Source organism: Macaca fascicularis, chromosome 10 (genome assembly GCF_037993035.2).
Source record: "Macaca fascicularis isolate 582-1 chromosome 10, T2T-MFA8v1.1".
NCBI lineage: Eukaryota > Metazoa > Chordata > Mammalia > Primates > Cercopithecidae > Macaca > Macaca fascicularis.
The window spans coordinates 107,709,836-107,730,858 of NC_088384.1; the positions used below are offsets into that span (position 1 = coordinate 107,709,836).

Below are 21,023 nucleotides of genomic sequence, written 5' to 3' on the forward strand. Positions count from 1 at the left end.
ATCCTGGTCAGTGAGTCAATAAACAAATAAATTAGGTAAACTCTATGTGTGTTAGAGATAAGTGCTACAGAGAAAAATATAATGGGGTAGAGGAAATAAGGTGTGTGTGTGTGTCTGTGTGTAGAGGGGTGATGGCACAATTTTAGAGGCTGAGGAACAGAACATTTGAGTGAACACCCACAAGAGGTGAGGGCCAGCCAAGCCAGTCCCAGGAGGATGAGCTTTCCAGGGAGAAGGAACCACCAGTGCAAAGGCACTGAGGTGGGAATGGCTGTCATGTCTGAAGAACAGCCAGAAGGCCAGTGGGGCTGGGGCTGGGGCTGAGGGCGACAGAAGAGGAAATGAGGACCCATGGGGAAGATGGGACCAGGCCATGGAAGGTCGCACAGAGCACAGCTCAAGGAACCCCTGACTCTATTCTGTTATGTTCCTGTACTCTTCCAGAATCCGACAAAAGACAGGCCGCTATTCCAGTTAGAAGCAGGCAGCATTCCAGTGCCTCCTCTCAGGCTGAACTCATCGGCCAACACAGTAGGACGGAGAGCGGACTCTGTGAGACTCTCCAGAGCACAGCTGGGCTTCCGGCGCCCTCCGTCTCCTCCTAACCAGCAGTGGCCTCAGCTGCATGTATCTGTATCTAGGGCACTCGGTAACCAAACTCCACCTACCTGGGTGATTCAGAGACTGAGCACATTCTCTGAAAAGGTCAGAAGGATCAGCCTGAAGTTCCAGGTCAGTAATGGGAGTGGGTTTGCGGGCTGCAAAGGCTCAAGTGACACCATCTCTGTCACTGTGGCACAGCAGTCAAGCTCTGTTGCTTGCACGTCCCCGAGGCAATGGACTCGGGCCCTCCTTGGAGCTCCAAGGACAGGACTTCCACGGGGCTCGGTTCAGGCCAGGAGGGCATTTTTCAGATCCCCCTTCCCTTTTTATTAAGACCCCAGTGAAATCACCAAGTCTGCAAACCTTCTGCCTTGCTCTCCTCAATCAACTGATAACCCTGGAGTATTTTTTCAAGACCAGGTATAAATGGCAAAGTGGAACACACCACATACATCTCCAACTCCACTTCCTCCATCTGGTTAAGGGCTCAACAGCTCAAAACCTGGTTAATTCAAGGAGGTTCTAAAGCATGGTGCTGGGCCTGCATTCGCTGGGGCTGGGAACAAATGTGGCTTAGGAACCCAAGAATTTTCCCACCATGTTTCTTCTCTCTGCTGTGGCATTTGAAGAAGGTTTTGTAAACAATTAATTCCTTGGCAGGATTTCCTTACCCAATGATGAGGAATCCTTGATAGAGAGGGACGGAGGCAAAGTAAAACACGGAGGAAAAGACAGCCTGTGCCAAGGAGAAAGGAGGATGTCACCAAAAGTCATGACAAAATCCCTTACCTTTACAGAATAAAAATAACACCTGATACTTACATAGCACTCACCCTCGCCGACACTGCTATAAGGTACTTTACATGGATTTGCTCATTTCATTCTCACAACATCAACAACAACCCTATGAAGTAGGTACGATTCTCGTCATCCCCATTATGCAAAGCAGAAAGCGAGGCACAGAGAGGGTACGTGGCTTGCTTAAGCCCACACAGCTCCTAAGCAGCAAATCCAGGAATCACTCCCGGGTAGGGTGATGTATTACAGCTCCAGGGTCTACTCAGCCCATTGTGAACATTTACTAAGTTCCAGGACCCAGGAATGCTTTGCACGTGAGCACAGCTGATCTCCAGAGCAGCCACACGATCAAGTTCTACTATCACCCACGCTTTACAAAAGGGGAGGCTGAGCAGGTGAACTGTAGGACTCAAGCCCAGCTGTGGCCCCAGAGCGCACACTTCTAAACAGCTCGGAACCCCCACCTCTGCAGGCACGCACGCTGCTAACCGCGCTGCCGGAGATACGGAAACGCATACGGAAAAAGAGCCTCTGAAGTGTCTACGGGGGCTGGGATGGCAGAGAAGGCTTCACTTCTTATATTACATGTTTCAGTATTTGGGGAAATTTTTGAAAAGAACACATGGTGACAGATTATTTTTGCAATTAGACAGAAGCAATGAAGATATTTACAAACCCTCATGGAAATGTCTGCTTCCTGCTTTGGAAAATATTAGCTGCTGGTAATGATGAATAGGCTGAGGAGGACCCATGGGGAAGATGGGACCAGGCCATGAAAGGTCGCACAGAGCACAGCTCAAGGAACCCCTGACTATATTCTGTCATGTTCTTGTACCCTTCCAGAATCAGGCTTGAAGCTCTGTTAGCTCCGTCTCTGGACCTCTATGGGCTAACAGAGGAAACATGGTCTCCAAGCTGCTACCTATTCGTATAAAGCTGAAGGAAGGCCAGAGACAAACGCTGCCTGAAAGCTTTTAGAAAGAAGAAGAAAGCAAGGCAGAGATATCCTAGTAATTTGAAATAGCACAGACCAGGGCTAGCTCCCCAGAGCACCTTCAATGGACACAGAGAGAAAGCATGTGAGAAACACGTGCTTTCTCGGCACAGAGCTCAGAGCGCAGGTGCTCCTGAGCGCCATGGTCACGGGAAGTCACGGTTCGCCCTGGCTGCGCCGGAAAAGCCACTTTTCTGGTGACTTTTCACCCAGGCTGGGCTGCTGCATAGGAAGGACGGTTGTAAAAATATCAAGAATCTGGTGTTTATTTTCCAAACCAATATCAGGAGCCCCCTCCTCTAAAAGAGTCATCCTAACCACACAGTCTTCATCTTGATGATAGCACTTTGGGAAAAATAAAAACACGGTGGTCTCTGGCAGACCCACGTCCTGGTGCAATTCTAACTGGGACTTGCTCTTGGCCATTTTCAGCACAGTGGACAGGGGTTAAAGGCATTTTCTTTAGCACAAAGAACAATGCCTCATCCTGGAATTCTTTTTCTACATCAATGTTAACGGTAACATCCAGTTTTTGAAGAAGTCAGCTCATCCCGGCCAGCTTTTGTGTATGTGTCCAAGGAGGGGCTGATTAATCTCCCAATGATTAAAACCACAGCATTATCCTGTTCAATTGGCGAGTTAACATAAAAGTACAGATGTGGTCTGGTGAACCACAGCAGCTGTTTGGGTTTAGATCATTTTGATGAAAGTCACTTTAAGGCTCCCCTACTCACAAATGCAATAGATATTTAAAACATAAAATCACCCCCAAAAAACTGGGGTGTTGCCAGTGGATGGTGAATTCTCACATACCCAAAGCAGCACTACCTGGTGTTTGAAAGGCACACTGCCTTTCAAGTATGATTAAACAAATTAAAATATCACCTGATGTTTACATATTACCTTGTTTCACTGCTACTAGTCATGGTAAGGATGCCTTAGCACTGATGTCTTAAAAACCTCTCTGTTTTTCACAGTGGCCCTGTCCGAGGGCAAGGAGGGTCTCATCATCCCCATTTTCCAGGTGGGAAGACTGAGGCCTAGAGTGGTAAAGTTATTTGCTCAAGGTCTCACAGATCCCTAGTGGTATGGCCAGAAGGAGATGTGAGTTCCAGGATCTACTGCACCTACATTCTCACCATTCAACTGGGAGCATTTTCACCTCAATGCCCAAAAAGGAAGATCAATCAACAGCTTTGCAACACCAAAAATATTTTCTTTCCCTCCTTTGGCCTCCTTTCTACTCCACACTTAATTGCTACAGACTGAGGGCAAATTTTGTTGTTGTTGGTTTTGAGATGGAGTCTCACTCTGTTGCCCAGGCGGGAGTGCAGTGGCGCGATCTCAGCTCACTGCAACCTCCACTTCCCAGGTTCAAGTGATTCTCATGCCTTAGCCTCCCAAGTAGCTGGGATTATAGGAGCGCGCCACCACATACAGCTAATTTTTGTATTTTTAGTGGAGACAGGGTTTCACCATGTTGACCAGGCTGGTCTCAAACTCCTGGCCTGAAGTGATCCGCCCACCTTGGCCTCCCAAAGTGCTGGGATTACAGGCGTGAGCCACTGTGCCTGTCCTATGATGACATATTTTGAAGGAGTTTGTGAGAGAGAAGGTGGGAAAACATATACTCTAGAATCCTTTTATGAAAAAGCAAGAGGGGAGCAAGATGTTAACTTCCAAGGGTATTCGTGATCATAATAACGACACTCAGTTCCCCCACTGGGCTCTGCCGGGAGACAGAACCGTGATGCCAAGGCAACCTCAGCGCCAGGTGTCATGCTGACCCCTGCAAGTGGACACAGTCCCAGGCCCTCCATGACGAGTGTATCAAGAAGGATACTCAGATTGTGACTGCAGGCTTTGAGGTCCACCTGCCTGAGCTGACTGAATCCCTGCGGGACACTTCAAAATTTATCATCCATACTCAGCCTCAGCCTCCCCATCCGTAAAATGGGCTCAGGCTATTGTGAGGCTTATGTGAGACACTGCATTGCGAACACTTAGCCTGATGCCTAGGGCACAGGAAGCACATAAGCAAAGTAAGTTCTTCTTCTTTAGTGGTTGTTCTCTGATGGCCCTTACCTCTGCAAAAGGTGAAAATCTGGGGGCTGAATAGTCATTCAGCATTTAACTCTGCATCTTTCACTCCAGCTAACAAATTATAACAACCTACCCACAATTAAAATAACTCATGTACATTCCACTTGCCCCATGCCAGGTACTGGACGTCACCACTGCTAACACACACACATCCACACCACATGGCAGGAATGACCAGCACCGCTTAACAGGGGAGGAATCTTGAGTACCAAGAAGTTCAGGGACTGGCTCAAGGTCTATCAGCTGGAATGTAGCCAGGTGGGGGATTTAAACTGGCGAGGTGGGGGTGACAGCTCCAAAGCATAGTCTAATTCCCAGGCTTTTCCCATGATAATCACATAGCCATATGCACCTGTGCAGAGGGACCAGCTGTCCACTTACCTACATGGTACAGCCACATGTACATGTGCACAGAAGCCAGCGGTCCACTCACCTGCATGGTGCTGATACACAGGCTCCTGTGAATCACGAACTGGCTGAGGGCGGCTGACCGCTTGTAGCTGTTCCGGCCGTGCACCATAAGCAACCGGCCAAGATGCTTAAATTGAGTGATGGAGAAGTCTGCAGCCAATGAAGCCTGTTTTCCTTCCTAAAATCCAATAAAATGAGGCGCCGTCAGAAGCACAAGAGGTCAGGGCAAATACATTTTCTTTAATTGAAAAAGCAAGACATTGTAAGGAGATCTCTGAAGAACTTCAAGAAAGAAATTCTTTGGTTTCAAGCTAAACGCAGTTGGTGGTCGAAGTCTAAATTTAATTTTAAAAGGGGAATTTATTTAAATAAAAACCATTCTGAATCGATATAGTCATAATTTGGAGGTCAACTGGATCTAATATTAGGCCTTGGGAGTTCAGCCCACCCCATAACTAACAAAGAATCATTTAAAGATAGATATTTTAAAACATTTAGTTCCCTTACGAGCTAATTAAACATGAGGCGAAAACCCGGAGCTACTAAAAATGTTAGACAGGATATTCCTGAATATACAGCTCTGCACACTCACAGAAGTGGGAATAACTTGCAGTGCAACCACATAATGGAATTCTCCCATTTTGTATTTTTTGTTATTTTTTCTTGAGACTGGGTCCCACTCTGTCACCCAGGCTGGAGTGCAGTGGTGTGATCTCGGCTTACTGCAACTTCTGCCTCCCAGGTTCAAGCCATCCTCCCACCTCAGCCTCCCGAGCAGCTGGGAGCACAGACACGCACCACCACACCTGACTGATTTTGTTATTTTTCGTAGAGATGGGGTTTCTCCATGTTGCCGAGGTTGGTCTCAAACTCCTGAGCTCAAGCCATCTGCCCACCTCAGCCTCTCAAAGTGCTGGGATTCCAGGCATGAGCAGCTGCACCTGGCCAAATTCTCTCATTTTAAAAGGCGGTGACAGCCAACATTAAAGGGACAGAAGGAGATGAGAGCCTCTGGATGTGACGTTAACAGGAAGAACACGAATTCCCCTTGTGCAGTGCTCATGCCAAAGCAGAATCGGAACCGAATCAATCTGACGGGCTCAAGGACTGCGTGCCATGAGACACTCTACAACTGTCCTGAAAGCTTCAAAAATACCATTGACATGAAAAACAAAACACCCTCCAACAAAAAAAAGAGAGAAAAGTGTTCTACAACAAAGAAGATCAGAAACACGAGGACATGCTAATAAATGCGATTTGCAATCTTTCCTGGAGCTTTTATTATTTAAGCTATGAAGACACTTAGAGGACAGATGGGGGAATTTGAGCATGAATATTATATAGTCCATTGTATCAATGTTACATGGAGTTGAGCATGAATATTATATAGTACCATTATATCAATGTTACAGGGGGTTGAGCATGAATATTATATAGTACCATTATATCAATGTTACACGGGGCAAGGGGGGTTATGATGTTACTTTCTTTGTGTGGGAGAATGTCCTTGTTCTAAAGAGATCCAGCTGAAATATTTAGGGGTAACATTACATGCAATTTACTTTCTACTGATTCAAAGAAAGAGAATGTGGCAAATAGTAACAACTGGCCAAAGTGAAGGGTAGATGGATGCTCACTGTTCTATTTCAACTTTTCCATTGTTCTATTTCAACTTTTGACATTTTTCAAAATAAAAAGGTAGAGTCAGAGCAAGAAGTGATGGCTCTGTATGCTCTCACGTAGGAACAAATCCATGATGTAACAGATTTAAGCAAGGTGCATAACAAAATGAACTGTGTTTTCACTTAAAAAAATACATGAAAATTTTATATATATATATATATATATATATATATATACATGTGTAAGATATGTGTATAGACAGCAAATATACACACACTCATAACCAGTAATATACACATAGAAAAAATGTTGGGAGAAAAACCAGTGTTACTCATTTGATGCAGTTACCTAAAAGACGCGTTTTACTTTTAGATTTTTTATGTTATATATTTTTTTGAGACAGAGTCTCACTCTGTCACCCAGAGTGCAGTGGCACAATCTCCCTCACTGCAACCTCCGCCTTACAGGTTCAAGCAATTCTCCTGCCTCAGTCTCCTGAGTAGCTAGAATTACAAGAACCCACTACCATGTCTGGCTAATTTTTGTATTTTTAGTAGAGATGGGGTCTCACCATGTTGGCCAGGCTGCTCTTGAACTCCTGACCTCAAGTGATATGCCCACCTTGGCCTCCCAATGTGCTGGGATTACAGGTGTGAGCCACCAAGCCTGGCTTAGATTCTTTTCATTTTTTATAGTGAGCAGTATTACTTTTATATCCCAAGAAACAAAGGAATCAGAATATGATTTTTAATAGAAGGGAAAATGCTTTAAGTTTTATAAGAACTGATAGAGAATTCCATTAAACTCAAACATGCTTCTTAAAAACTGTATTCAGGAAATCTATACAGACTTCTGATATATCTCATTCAAAAATCATTTCATTCCGCAACTTCAAATCATCGTCATCTTGCTGAGAACCAGAGAACCAGAGAACCAGAAAGGGTGGGAAAGTGGGGGGAAAAAAAGCTGTAAGGGTCAGCCAAAGTCATGAAGTTATGCAACAGTCTGGACAGGGGAGCATCTCTCCTGCTCCTTCCGGGCCTTGGCACTCCGATACTTCACACACATTTCTTTTCCTTTTTTTTGAGATGGAGTTTTGTTCTTTCACCCAGGCACGAGTGCAGTAGCTCAATCTCAGTTCACTGCAACCTCCACCTCCCGAGTTCAAGTGATTCTCCGGCCTCAGCCTCCTGAGTAGCTGGGATTAGAGGCACCTGCCACCACGCCTGGCTCATTTTTGTATTTTTAGTAGAGACAGGGTTTCACCATGTTGGCCAGGCTGGTCTTGAACTCCTGAGCTCAAGTGATCCTCCTGCCTCAGCCTCCCCAACTGCTGGGATTACAGGCATGAGCCACCACTTCCAGCCCTTCACACACAGTCCTAACAAACTCGGTGACCCATCTTCTTGCCTCTTGTCATTTAGAGGTCACAAATTAGGGCTGAGTAAACTATAAGAGGCAAGTGCACAATTGGCAAGGAGAAAAAGACAGAAATAATATTTTATAACACACCAGCTTTTAAAAATTGTAGCTGCCAAGGCCTTTTGGTGAGAAGTGAAGCAAGCGACATTCTTCCATTGCGCGCCCAAGAGCTCAGCACAGAGCAGGATAACTAAGGCTTTTACTGACAGTGCTGAGTGTCCCAGGGAAGTCTGAATTACACTTACCATACCCTAAAGATATGGAGAAATGCTTCTTTTTTTTTTGAGACGGAGTCTCACTCTGTTGCCCACGCTGGAGTGCAATGGCACGATCTCGGCTCACTGCAACCCCTGCCTCCCGGGTTCAAGCAATTCTCCTACCTCAGCCTCCCAAGTTGCTGTGATTACAGGCACCCACCACCATGTCCAGCTAATTTTTGTGTTTTCAGTAGAGACAAAGTTTCTCCATGTTGGCCAGGCTGGCCTCAAACTCCTGACCTCAAGGGATCCACTTGCCTTAGCCTCCCAAAGTGCTGGGATTACAGGCGTGAGCCCCCACGCCTGGCCTAGAAACACTTTCTCTTTTTTTTTAAATTTAGGTCTGGGCAAACAAAAAGCCAACATTCATCTGTCTGCACGATGTAGCAATACAGACCTCTATCTTCCCAGTGACATGAGGTAATTGTGACACATGGTTCCTTATGTCTTATCATTCTTTATCTGGAATTTCCAGAAGCCTTAAAGCTCTGTCTTTGAGGGAAAAAGAACCAAGAAACTCCAGCAAGTGGAGCCCAGCAGAGGGAAACACTCTCACCTTTCCCTCCACTCCCACGCCGCAGTCAGATTCCTGAATCATGCTGACGTCATTGCCTCCGTCCCCTGCGAGCCACAGACCAGAGAGAAAAGAGGTTTCATTCTTCCCTTAAACAAGAACGCACGCTTGTCTTTACTGCAGTCTCGTCTGTCACGGAACGCTCGCCGAGTGCCTGGCCTGCCCTGTCCATACCATGTCTCCAACCCCTTGCACTACCAAGATCCTGTTTCACAGGCAGAGTGGCTCAATGTCAGAGAGCCCAGCGACTTGCAGAGGGTCCCGGCACTGAGCGGCAGCAGTGGGACTGTGTCCACATAGGACAGGAATGACCACTTGTCCTCCTCGGAGGCCGGGATACCCCAGGATTACCATCGGCGGCAACTCGCTGTGCTCTTATTGGACACTTTCCACACGGCGTGGCAAGCACATTTTAAAGGTGATCCTTTTTAGGCTGGGCACAGTGGCCCATGACTGTAATCTCAGTACTTTGGAAGGCCAAGGTGGGGAGATCACCTGAGGTCAGGAGTTCGAGACCAGCCTGGCCAACATGGAGAAACCCCGTCTCGACTAAAAATACAAAAATTAGCCACACGTGGTGGCACGTGCCTGTAGTCCCAGCTACTTAGGAGGCTGGGGCAGGAGAATCACTTGAACCCGGGAGGTGGAGGTTGCAACCAGCTGAGATTGTGTCACCGCACTCCAGCTAGGCGACAGAGCATGACTCCGTCTCCAAAAAAAAAAAAAAAGTGACCCCTTTGAGTCCTCGTGACACCATTTGAGGAAGCCACAATTATTATTCCCATTCTACCACGAGCAAATGGAGGCTCAGACGGGTGAAAGAAGCCATCTGGGGCACCCACTGGGAAAAGCCAGTGGAAAGATTTGAACCCAGATCCAACCCCACAGTGTGTGGTCTCCACCCACTGGAAGGCTGCACTCTTCAGCCACTGGCAAAGGAGTAGAGGCCTGGCACACGCTTATCTGCTCTCCAGGGGAAATATTAAAAATAGTAACAAAAAGAGCCAAAGTCTGCGAGGCGAAGAAAAATCATGACCTGAACAAAGGGGCTGGGGAATGTGAAGAACGAGCAACAGTGTCCAAACATCCTTAGGGTAAGGGAGCCTGGTGCACAGGCAGGCCAGGGCCAGCGGCACAGCCTGAGCCGCGCCTACCTACGGCACAGGTGAGCTTGCCCGTGCGCTCCTGAAGCAGGCGCACGATCTGGGCCTTCTGGGTGGGGGCACAGCGGCAGCAGACTACGGCCGGGCACTGGCAGGCCAGCTCCATGAACTCGTACTCATAGTACTTGAGGCAAACCTGCAGGGTGGAGGGAAAGGTGGTGCATTGGTGGAGGTCACTGCCCAGCCTGCAGTGCCCCTGCCGAAGCCGGATAAGCCCCAGGCTGCCGGGAGGACTGGCTCTCAGGGGTCCCCAAGCTCACCTCCAGGGAGTCTCCCGAGATGACCAGGGCGCAATCGTGCTTCCTGCGGAAGGCGTTCAACTCGAGGTGAGCCTCCCCGCGGTTGGTCACCTGGAAGGGAACAGGGATGGAGAAGGAGGCATTGCTCTCCGGAGATGATAAAACAAACAGTGGCTTCCTGGAGCCGGCATGAAGACAACGGCCACCCCAGCCAAGGGTCCCTCCCCTCCCCTGCCACCAGAGGCAGCAACAAATGGAATCCTATTGGTTATGACTCTGCAGGAACCAAGAGAGCCCATGTGCCAACCTCCACCTACAAATTCCCCCAGGACTAAAAATGCCTGTACTGGCCGAGCGCAGTGGCTCATGCCTGTAATCCCAGCACTTTGGGAGGCTGAGGCAAGCGGATCACTTGAAGTCAGGAGTTTGAGACCAGCCTTGCCAACATGGTGAAACCCACTCTCCACTAAAAATAGAAAATTAGCCAGGCGTGGTGGCAGGTGCCTGTAATTCCAGCTACTTGGGAGGCTGAGGCAGGAGAATCACTTGAACCCAGGAGGCGGAGGCTGCAGTGAGCCGAGATCGTGTCACTGCACTGGCAGCCTGGGCAACAGAGCAAGACTCGTCTTTAAAAAAAATTTAAAAAGCCTGTACTTTCACTATAAGCCAGGTATTGGACAACACACCCTGTGGAGTGCGTAGTCCACAGCTCTATGAGGTGCCAAAAGAAGACAGCTCTATTTTGCATCTAAGGAAACTGAAGCATGGTGACATCTGCTAGCCTGACTAAAGGCACGCGGCTAGTATGCTATAGTACAGGTATGCAGAGCCAGGCACCTAGCAGGGCCCGGGCCACTTTTCTGTAAAGGACCAGATGTTAACTATTGTAGGCTTTGAGGACCACGTGGTCTCCATCACAACCACTCAGCTCTGCCGTTATAATCCAAAAGCAGTCGTGCACCATACGCAAACGAGTGGATCTGTCTACACTCCAATAAAACAAAATACCTGCTGTTGAGAAAAACAGGTGGCTAGCACATAGGTCACTAGTTTGCAATCCCTCAATTCTAGAACAGACAGTCAATTCTCATTATTTATAGTAGCTACGTTTTCTAAAGTCACTGTGAACACTGAAATAGCAAATACTAAACCATCCCCTCTAGGGGAAATACAGGGTTAGGTTTTTGCCCCTGGTCACGATATCTTCATAAATTTATAACCTTATTTTATGTGTGTTTCTATTTAAAGACACCTTGATTCATTAACATTGAACTCACAGTCATCAGCGCTGTAACTCATGCCTGAAGGAAGCTCATCTAGCACATGCATTTTCTCCATAAGTCACATCAACAGCCTTCCTGCACTTAAGAACATGAGCCAGCAAAGCAGCGCTGTGCCGGGGCCATTTTAAATGACAAACTGCCAACGAAAAGCACAGAAATGCGAAAAACCCCATACTTAAATGGACTGCAAAAAGGACACCTGTTCACCACGAGGCTGAAAAAAGGAGGCAGTGCATGGCCTTGTTCGACCTCAGGTGGGAATGTGCGTCTCAGGCAGCTAAAATTTTAAGCCACTCTAGGCCAAGTGTGGTGGCTCACACCTGTAATCCCAGCACTTTGGGAGGCCGAGGTGGGAGGATCACCTGAGGTCAGGGGTTTGAGACCAGCCTAGCCAGCATGGTAAAACCCCGTCTCTACTAAAAATACAAAAATGAACCAGGTGTGGTGGCAGGCACCTGTAATCCCAGCTACTTGGGAGGCTGAGGCAGGAGAATTGCTTGAACCCGGGAGGCGGAGGTTGCAGTGAGCCAAGATCGCACCACTGCACTCCAGCCTGGGCCATAAGAGCAAGGCCCCATCTCCAGAAAAAAAAAAAAAGATTTAAGCCACTCTACGTATAACCATGAAAGCATCAAGAGTACTGATTCGGAGGTCACAGACAGATTTTGGGAGGAGGAGAATTCACCAAGAATTTGTGAATGATGAGAACTGCCCACACCTGCCTCTACACAACACTATGGTATTCCAAAAATCCCTGGATTTTTTTAGGCTTCTGTGTGCTGTGGACCAAAGGCAGGGGTGAGGGGGAGACCCCCAAAGATCTAGAGACCCTCCAGTTGTTTGCCATCGTGGCTCTGATTTCAGTGGGATTACTATATCCTGCCCCAAAGAGGACCCAGTCCCCCCACCTCCCCAGTGCAATAAAGCCTAGAACAGTCCTCACTGGAAGCAGTTCCTGACGTGTGCCTTGCCTCGGTCAATGCCTGCCACAAGGGCAGGCGATTTCTCATTTGCCCATGCAATGCACCTCCTTCAAAAGGCTCCTCAATGGTCCTAAATGCTTCCCCCCTCAGGAGGGCAGATAGACCAGTATCTGTGGCCTGGAATTTCTTTCTTATCCAAGGACTTGACTTTCAGGGGTTCAGTGAAATCCCAGGAATCCCATGCATAATTTCATGTGTATGAGTGGATCTGCATCTTTCAGGGGGAGTGCCTGACTTTCACCAGCTTCTCAAAGGGACCACGACCCCCTAAAAGGTTAAGAGCACGGCATTAGCACAGGACTAGAAGGAGGTGCGCCTAAACCACTCCTGGAAGGAACTCTCCAGCCGGCACCTGGGTCATTAATCATCCCACCCAAGGCAACCGTGGTTGACGCTCCCCACCCTAGGTGACTCACGTGCTGCCCCTCCCTTCTCAAGGGGCCCACTCGAGGTTATAGGACAAATCGAACATCACCCCCACAGGGCCCTAACACAGAGGACACTTTACCAGCCGAAAAACGTGGATGTCTTGGTTTCTGGTCACCAGATGCGCATTCTTCGCTGTGCATGTGGCTGTCTCCAGCTTGTCCCCTGTCAGCATCCAAACCTGAAATCATGGCATGACAGAGGTCCTGTCTGTTAGTTTTTGAGGCTGGCCTGTCATCTGCAACAGATGAGTTTCCAAGAACATGGAGCTGAACTTGGTATGTTCCGTTTACCTCCTGCCGACTCATGCTGTCCCCAACACAACACAGCAAGCGCCCTGGCTGAAGAGCTGTGGGACTCCAAGCAACCACTGCTGGTAGTGGCAAAAACTGGCAGATGCTTCTAGAAAGGGCCGTTTGGCCACATACTACAGGAGGTACTATGAAGCTCAGTCCTTGGACCACATAATTCCCCTTCTGAGGATTTTTCTTAAAGTGATAAATATCCTAAAAGAAGGGAAAGGCTACATGGGTGAGGGAGCACTTCTGTGTCCTAAGGAAACACTCACTTTTGATGCTGTGGACTTTCTATGTAGCTGGATGAGCAAGACAGACCCTTCTGGGGTTTAACTCAGCTTATAAAACGCTGACCGTAAATGAGTCAGGTTCTCCCACATCATGTATTAGCTCACACTGCATTTCTCTGCTGTGGGTTCAGAGAGGGTAGATGACTTGCCCCAAACCACACAGCTACCTCTTGCCCTAACCAGGCCCAGAATCCGGGTCTTCAGAGTCCTCATGGAATGTCCTTCCTGCTCTGTGATTTTACCTCATTAACCCTTTTGTTCTCCTTGCTCCCAGCTGGGAGCAGTCTTGGGGCTACCAGTCAAAGAAAATCTGGAGAGCAGGGAAAGTACAGGAAAGAAGATTACGACACACGTCTCCCGAGTGTCCACTACGCGCCCAGCACCCACGCTGAGCTCCCTGTCACCTTCATGACGGCTTCTGGAGGCTGGAAATGGAAGCGCTAAGAGGTTCAGTCATTTGCCAAGGGTCACAGAAGTAAAGGGAGAGGTAGGATGGGAACCCAGGCAGTGAGACGGGCAGAGGGAAGGCACTGGGCACCTCTCAGGGCTGAGCCTCTTGGGCCCTCTCCCCTGGCTAGGTCTGTTTTCCCTCAATATCCCGCCTGTCCTAAAAACAATATTCTTTTTGGTGAGCCTCGTTTAGTCATAGTTCTCAGGGTTTGATGTAAGAGAACAAACACTGGGGAAGGAATTAGGAAGCTCAAGTTCCAGAAAGGCATGAAAAGAATGACCAGGTGCATGATGTGACTAATGTCCCATGCTGGGATGATGGGAAGGTGGTACAGAAAGGGCCCGAGACCCCAGCTCCAGTCCCAGCTCTGCTGCTTCCCAATGTGAGAACCTGGGGAATAGAGATGCCTCACTCAGCCTCGGTTTCTACATCCATACAAGGGGCTGAGGTCGAAAATATCCTGTGCAGCTGGCTGGGCACGGTGGCTCAAGCCTGTAATCCCAGCACTTTGGGAGGCCGAGGCACGTGAATCACCTAAGGTCAGGAGTTCGAGAACAGCCTGACCAACATGGTGAAATCCCACCTCTACTAAATATACAAAATTATCCAGGCATGGTGGCACATATCTATAATCCCAGCTACTTGAGAGGCTGAGGCAGGAGAATCTCTTGAACCTGGGAGGTGGAAGTTGCAGTGTGCCGAGATCACACCACCACACTCCAACCTGGGAGACAGAGTGAAACTCTATCTCAAAAAGAAAAAAAAAAAGAAAATTTCCTGTGCAAGGTCCTATCTTAGACTTTAATTACCAACCAACCTGCCCCATCCCAGGCACTCCCCTCCCCTTCTCATCTAACAGGAAACTAGAAAGAGAAGAACCCGGGAGGCAGAGGTTGCAGTGAGCAGAGATTGTGCCATTGGTACTACAGTTTGGGCAACAAGAGTAAAACTCTGTCTCAAAAACAAAAAAAAAAAAGGAAAGAAAGAAAAAGAAATTAGGGAGCCGAACCAGGTGCGGTAGCTCACACTTGTAATCTCAGCTACAAGGAGGTTGAGGCAGGAGGATGGCTTGAGGCCAGGAGTTTGAGACCAGCCTGGGCAGCATAGCAAGACCCCCGTCTCAAAATAAATGTGTAAAAAAACTAGAAAGAGAAGTTGCATGCACACCCTGTGAATAAAATATCTCGTCCTAGGATAACACAGTTTTGAGAAGGAGAAAAACTCCAAGACAAAGATGGAAGCAGAAAATGGAAACTCCAGAAGTCTTAGGAATGGCCAAGGCCCAACTGCAGACCCCACAATGGAGCAGAAATGGGCCAGACTTCCGGAAGCAAGGTCCCGTTGGTGATTTCCTTATGACGAACCAGGCCTGTGAGCCGAATGCACGCGACAGAATTGTGTTTACAAGGAAACAGGCCACGCAGGGGTGGGAGTCCCCAGTGGGCCCAAATGTTGCCAGACGTCTAACCTGTCCTCCTCCCAAGGCCCTGCTGAAAGGACAGGCCCCAGGATGCAGCAGAGAGCCACTTCTGAGTGGAGGCCGGTGGCAGGCACACGTTTCCAGGAGCTCCAGGCCAAAAAGTTTGTTTGTTTACACCTCCCTTGGTCCACTGAGGACCAGGTCCTCACGCGCCCTCTGCTGGCCTCTCCAGATTCAACTCCTAGTATTTTTTTTTTTTTTGGCCCCAAACGGTAGAGTGCAAAATGCTAATAGGACAGTGTGATGGCACTGGTGGTCACTCTGCTGGGTGGTCACTCACTCACTCGGCCACACAGCAGACAGACTGGCATGCTGCCACTCAACTGGAATTTAATCAGCAGCCGTGCACACCAGACGCCGCTCGGCCCTGAGCACCAGGGAGCCCAGTAGAGTCAGGGGAGTCATCGGTACAGTAAAGGCAAACGCTATACAAGACGCCTTCCAAAATCAGGGCTGGAGGGCCAGGCACAGTGGCTCACACCTGTAATCCTAGCACTTCGGGGGCCGAGATGGACAGATCACCGGAGGTCAGGAGTTCAAGACCAGCCTGGCCAACATGGTGAAACCCTCTATCTACAAAAATATAAAAATTAGCCAGGCGTGGTGGTACATGCCTCTAATCCCAGCTACTAGGGAGGCTGAGGCACAAGAATTGCTTGAATCCAGGAAGCGGAGGTTGCAGTTAACCAAGATCGTGCCACTGCACTCCAGCCTGGGCGACAGAGCAAGACTCCGTCTCAAAAAAAAAAAAAAAAAAAAATCAGGGTTGGAGGAGCAGAAACAGTGGCTGTGGCCCATTGCAGATAAGGCACTCCTGGTCTCCTCTGCTGCTCCTCCCGCCCTTTCCCTCTCTGATCTCTCTGCACTGCTAAGGGATAACTGGCATCGCTCCGGAGTGCCCTTCCCTGCGGCCAGCCCACCCTACCTTGATGCCAGCGTTCCTCAGGGTCTCCAGTGTGGGTCGCACGTCTGCCTGCAGCTGGTCCTCCACGCCCGTCAGACACAGTAGTTCCATCTCCATCTCCAGGCTTTCGATCACCGTGGCCACTTTGAGGGAGCGGTCGTGCACACTCAGCTTGGCCTGGACGTAGCGGGCCTGGGACACATCGGCAGATGCAGTCACTGCTTAGGGCGAGGAGAGGCCAGGCTGACTGGCCAGTGCCAAGAGTGCAAGGGCCGCACCCGATCCCCGCCACACAAGGTGGGGACCCCAGCAGGTGAGCTGCACCCCACTGGGGTGACACAGGCTTCCGGCTTCCTCACAAGTCCTCCATGTAGACACTGCACAGACCTGAGGCCCACCCTACACACTACACTTACCTGCTGGGAGACTTCCAGCAAGTCACTTAACCTCTCTGAGCCATGGCCACGAAATGGCAATAACAGCACCAACCTCACTGGATTGTCTCAGGGACGGGCACAGCCAAGAGCTCAAAAAAACAGTAAGTTCTCCCATACACAATATGCACTTTGTAAACCAAACTGTGAGTCACCAGGTTTTCTAAAGACCAAGTCGAGTTTCTGAAGACCATCAACCCAAACTTCCGCTTCTTGTCTTTATCATGTTAGCAAAAACCTGGAGGAAAACCAGTCATCTCCTAACGGGCCTGCTCAAAGCACATGCTTTTAAAATTAAAAGGCAGGTAGCATTTATCAGGGCTAGAACGCTTGTTAAATAATGGCTTACAAAGAACTCAAATACATTAGAGAGATCCAGGCAGTTTCTCCGTGTGGAGCAGGGCAGGGCCCCAGGAAGCATTTCCCGCCTCCCTCCCTTGCATTCCTGCCCGCTGGCTTTAGGCCAGGCACCAGAGACACACAGTGAACAAGACAAGGACCTTCCCCTCAGGAAACACACAATCTATGGGATGGGATGACAATAAATAAGTCAATAATCTGGTTCAACCCCAACATTTTTACAGCTTAAAGAAATTAGGGAGGTCGGGTGTGGTGGCTCACGCCTGTAATCCCAGCACTCTGGAAGGCCAAGGTGGGCAGATCACCTGGGGTCAGGAGTTTGAGATCAGCCTGGCCAACATGGCAAAACCCTGTTTCTACTAAAAATACAAAAATCAGCCAGGCGTGGTAGCACATGTCTGTAATCCCAACTACTTGGGGGGTTGAGGGACGAGAATCGCTTGAACCCGGGAGGCAGAGGTTGCAGTGAGCAGAGATTGTGCCATTGGTACTACAGTTTGGGCAACAAGAGTAAAACTCTGTCTCAAAAACAAAAAAAAAAAGGAAAGAAAGAAAAAGAAATTAGGGAGCCGAACCAGGTGCGGTAGCTCACACTTGTAATCCCAGCTACAAGGAGGTTGAGGCAGGAGGATGGCTTGAGGCCAGGAGTTTGAGACCAGCCTGGGCAGCATAGCAAGACCCCCGTCTCAAAATAAATGTGCAAAAAAAAAGAGAAAAGAAATTAGGGCTCAGGCCGGGCGCGGTGGCTCAAGCCTGTAATCCCAGCACTTTGGGAGGCCGAGACGGGCAGATCACGAGGTCAGGAGATCAAGACCATCCTGGCTAACACGGTGAAACCCCGTCTCTACAAAAAATACAAAAATTAGCCGGGCGAGGTGGCGGGCGCCTGTAGTCCCAGCTACTCGGGAGGCTGAGGCAGGAGAATGGCGTGAACCCGGGAGGTGGAGCTTGCAGTGAGCCAAGATCACGCCACTGCACTCCAGCCTGGGCGACAGAGCGAGACTCCGTCTCAAAAAAAAAAAAAAAAAAGAAAGTGAGAAGGAGCCTTACACAGGTGGTCCAGCAAGACTTCTTGGAGGACATGGCTTTTGAACTGAGACCCAAAAGAAGCAAGGGAATGGGCCATGGGGCTCTGTGGGTGAAGAGAGTTCCAGGCAGACAGAACAGCAAGTACAAAGGCCCTGCAACAACAGTGAACCCGGTGTGCCCAGCAACGACATCAGAATGGCGCGCACAGAATGAGGGATGGTGGAAGGAGTGACTGGGAGGCAGGCATGGCTACAAAGGCAATGGAAAGGTTCCAAAACAACTTACTTCGAAGTCCTGATACTGCTCCTCCGCGAGAGACTTCTTTGCCACCACAAGCACCCGCAGCCCTTCTCGGGCCATGTTGCCACACTGAAAAACAGACCACGGTCAGAGTGGGAGTGGTGCCGAGAGCTCCTGACTTCACTGGGAGGAGGAGGTTGCAGTGAGGAACCACTGCCCAAGTGGACGTGCCCCTCCCACAGGGACAGGGAAAAGGGCAAATCAGAAAGTTGCTTTCCCCTACAGCAATCCTCCCTGGACCAAACCTTCTACAGGGGAGGTTGCAGAGAGGCAGCCGGTGGGCCAAACACGGCCCACACACAGATTGTCTTTGACTAGCACATGTATGTTTCCAGAGTCAACGTTCTATGGTCTCACACACTAATCTGGATTGCTGAATGGGTGGAAAAACTGAGCATCTGACAAAACCATTTTCCCAAATCACCACGATCAATGATGGCTGAGGAGCGGTGGCCTCCGCGTGTTCCCAGGACGCGGAGGTGTCAAGTGAAGAACACTTCAGCACGTTTTACCCGCCACGTGCAACTCTGCTCAAAACCACAACCTGCTTGTTCATTTGCATTCACTGCCAGGCCCCTGGAGACGTTTGAGTTTGCAACCCTCAAGCTGAGAATCTAATGCAAAATGTAAATTCCCCACCTAGAGCTAAGAGATGGGACAAAAGTGGCCCGAAAAGCCTGAGCACTGTTTCCCCCCTGCTGCTGGCCAACTGTCCATGTCACAAACCAGGTTGGGCAGCCCCTGATGGGGCCCTCACAGACCCCATCTCCTGGAACTCACATTCTGTTATAATTGCCCATCCTTTGAGTGTGTGCTGGCCCTAGTGACTTGTCCCTAACAAACAGGATGGGCGAGAGTGAGGGGATGTCACATCTGAGATCAGGTTAGTAAAGACAGTGACTTCCATCTTGTTTGCCCTCTCTTGTTCCCTCACCTGCTCTCTTTGATGAAGCCAGTTGCCAGTCTGTGAGTGGCCCTATGGGAGAGGCCCACCTGCAAGGATAGAGGGCAGCCTCTGGCCAACAGTCAGCAAGAACCGAGACCCTTAGTTCAACAGTCCAAAAGGAGCTGAATGCAGCCCATAAGCACTGAGCTTGCTCACAAGTGGATCCTACCCCAGTCAAGTCTTGAGATGAGACCACAGCCCCAGCCAACATCTGAATTACAGCCAGTGGGAGGCCCTGAAGCAGAGGATGCAGTTCAGCCACACCAGGATCCCTGACCGACAGAAACCATTATATATCAATTGGGTGCTGCTTTAAACAGCTACATTTCAGGGTGGTTTGTTACACAGCCACCAATAACAAATACAGAGACCCACCTTACCACGCAAGGGGCTGCCTCTGCAGAACGTGCTTCCAAGGCCTGGTTTAACTTCCTGCATCACACTTACCTCTTCCTCCAACCAGTCGTTATACTGCACAATGCCAGCCATGACCACATCTGCTCCCTTCATGTAAAACGTAATTTCTCCAGTTGATTCATCCTAGAGAGGGAGGCCGGAAGGAATGAGAAACTGAAAGGAACACCCTCTTTCGGCTGCAAACCTGCTTCCCATGACAGACGGTATAGAAAGTGCACTTAACAGACACCAATGCTTTTTCACTTGGCTGAAGATGAAAAGCAAGAAGGGGCTTCATTTAGGGGCAAAGGCTACAGAAAGTAAAAGGAAAACTCGAAGCATTTGGAAGATTATTCAATGATGAAAGCAAGATCAAATGGATTTAAGACCTTTGTTTTGAAAGTTATTACTATTTCAACTGGAATAAACTCGCATGCTATGATTTTAGATTTACACTTGGAACTGCAGATATCATCAAACTGTGGTCCACCAAAAGAACAGGGAAGATAAGGACTAGAACAGGGAGTCTCAACCTCGTCACTGTACACATTTGGGGCGGGATTAAGTCTTTGCTCTGCGGGGCCCCTCCTGTGCACTGTACAATGTTGAGCAGCAGCCCTGGCCCCTACGCACCAGATGCCAGTCATACTCTCCATGGTGACAACCAGAATGTCTCCAGACTTTAGCAAACGTCTCCTGGGGGCAAACTGGCTGTCTCAGCTGAGAATAATTCCAGATCCCTAAGTCTGAGGACCTGCCTAGAGATCCAATTACCCAGAGTTTCAGTTCACCCTGACCAGATTTTCTGGGTAGTGGGTAGCACCATGGCACAGGCATCAAATGCTTGGGCCAAGTACCAGTTCCTAGTTGTGCGCAGCTGGACAAGCTACTCCTCTTCCCTAAACCTCAGTTCTCTCATCTGTAAAACAGAAATCAAGCATGTAGCACAGAGAATGATGCACAAAAAGGGCCCCTCAGTGGTATAACTGCTGCTGGGATGAGAGTGACTTCCCAAGTCCCCCAGCCATACTGTACATAGACAGCAAGGCTCAGCCCAGTACTCTCAACAGGGCAATGTGGCCCTCCAGAAGACATGTGGCAATGTCTGGAGACACTCTAGGTGTCAACGCAGGCGATGTCCTACTAGCATCTGACGGGTGGAGGTCGGGGCGCTGCTCACCCTCCTGCATCACACAGGACGCCCCCAACCACCACCAGGAATTCCTCCAACCCTAAAAGTCAACAGTGCTGAGACTGA

At 49.2% G+C, this 21,023-nt stretch overlaps 1 protein-coding gene across 3 annotated transcripts in view; it reads right to left on the reverse strand.

Annotated features, from left to right (window-relative positions):
• Nucleotides 1–21,023, reverse strand: part of ATP9A (ATPase phospholipid transporting 9A (putative)) — a 167,912-nt gene that overhangs the window by 12,062 nt on the left and 134,827 nt on the right. For all 3 annotated transcript variants that reach the window (XM_045363135.3, XM_045363136.2, XM_065523316.1), the window contains exons 16-24: nucleotides 19,817–19,909; nucleotides 18,409–18,492; nucleotides 16,322–16,492; nucleotides 12,962–13,060; nucleotides 10,209–10,298; nucleotides 9,940–10,084; nucleotides 8,768–8,832; nucleotides 4,932–5,087; nucleotides 1,275–1,339 (exon numbers count right to left, since the gene is read on the reverse strand). In XM_045363135.3, coding sequence (XP_045219070.1) covers nucleotides 1,275–1,339; nucleotides 4,932–5,087; nucleotides 8,768–8,832; nucleotides 9,940–10,084; nucleotides 10,209–10,298; nucleotides 12,962–13,060; nucleotides 16,322–16,492; nucleotides 18,409–18,492; nucleotides 19,817–19,909 — 968 coding nt within the window. The remainder of the gene's footprint in view (nucleotides 1–1,274; nucleotides 1,340–4,931; nucleotides 5,088–8,767; nucleotides 8,833–9,939; nucleotides 10,085–10,208; nucleotides 10,299–12,961; nucleotides 13,061–16,321; nucleotides 16,493–18,408; nucleotides 18,493–19,816; nucleotides 19,910–21,023) is intronic.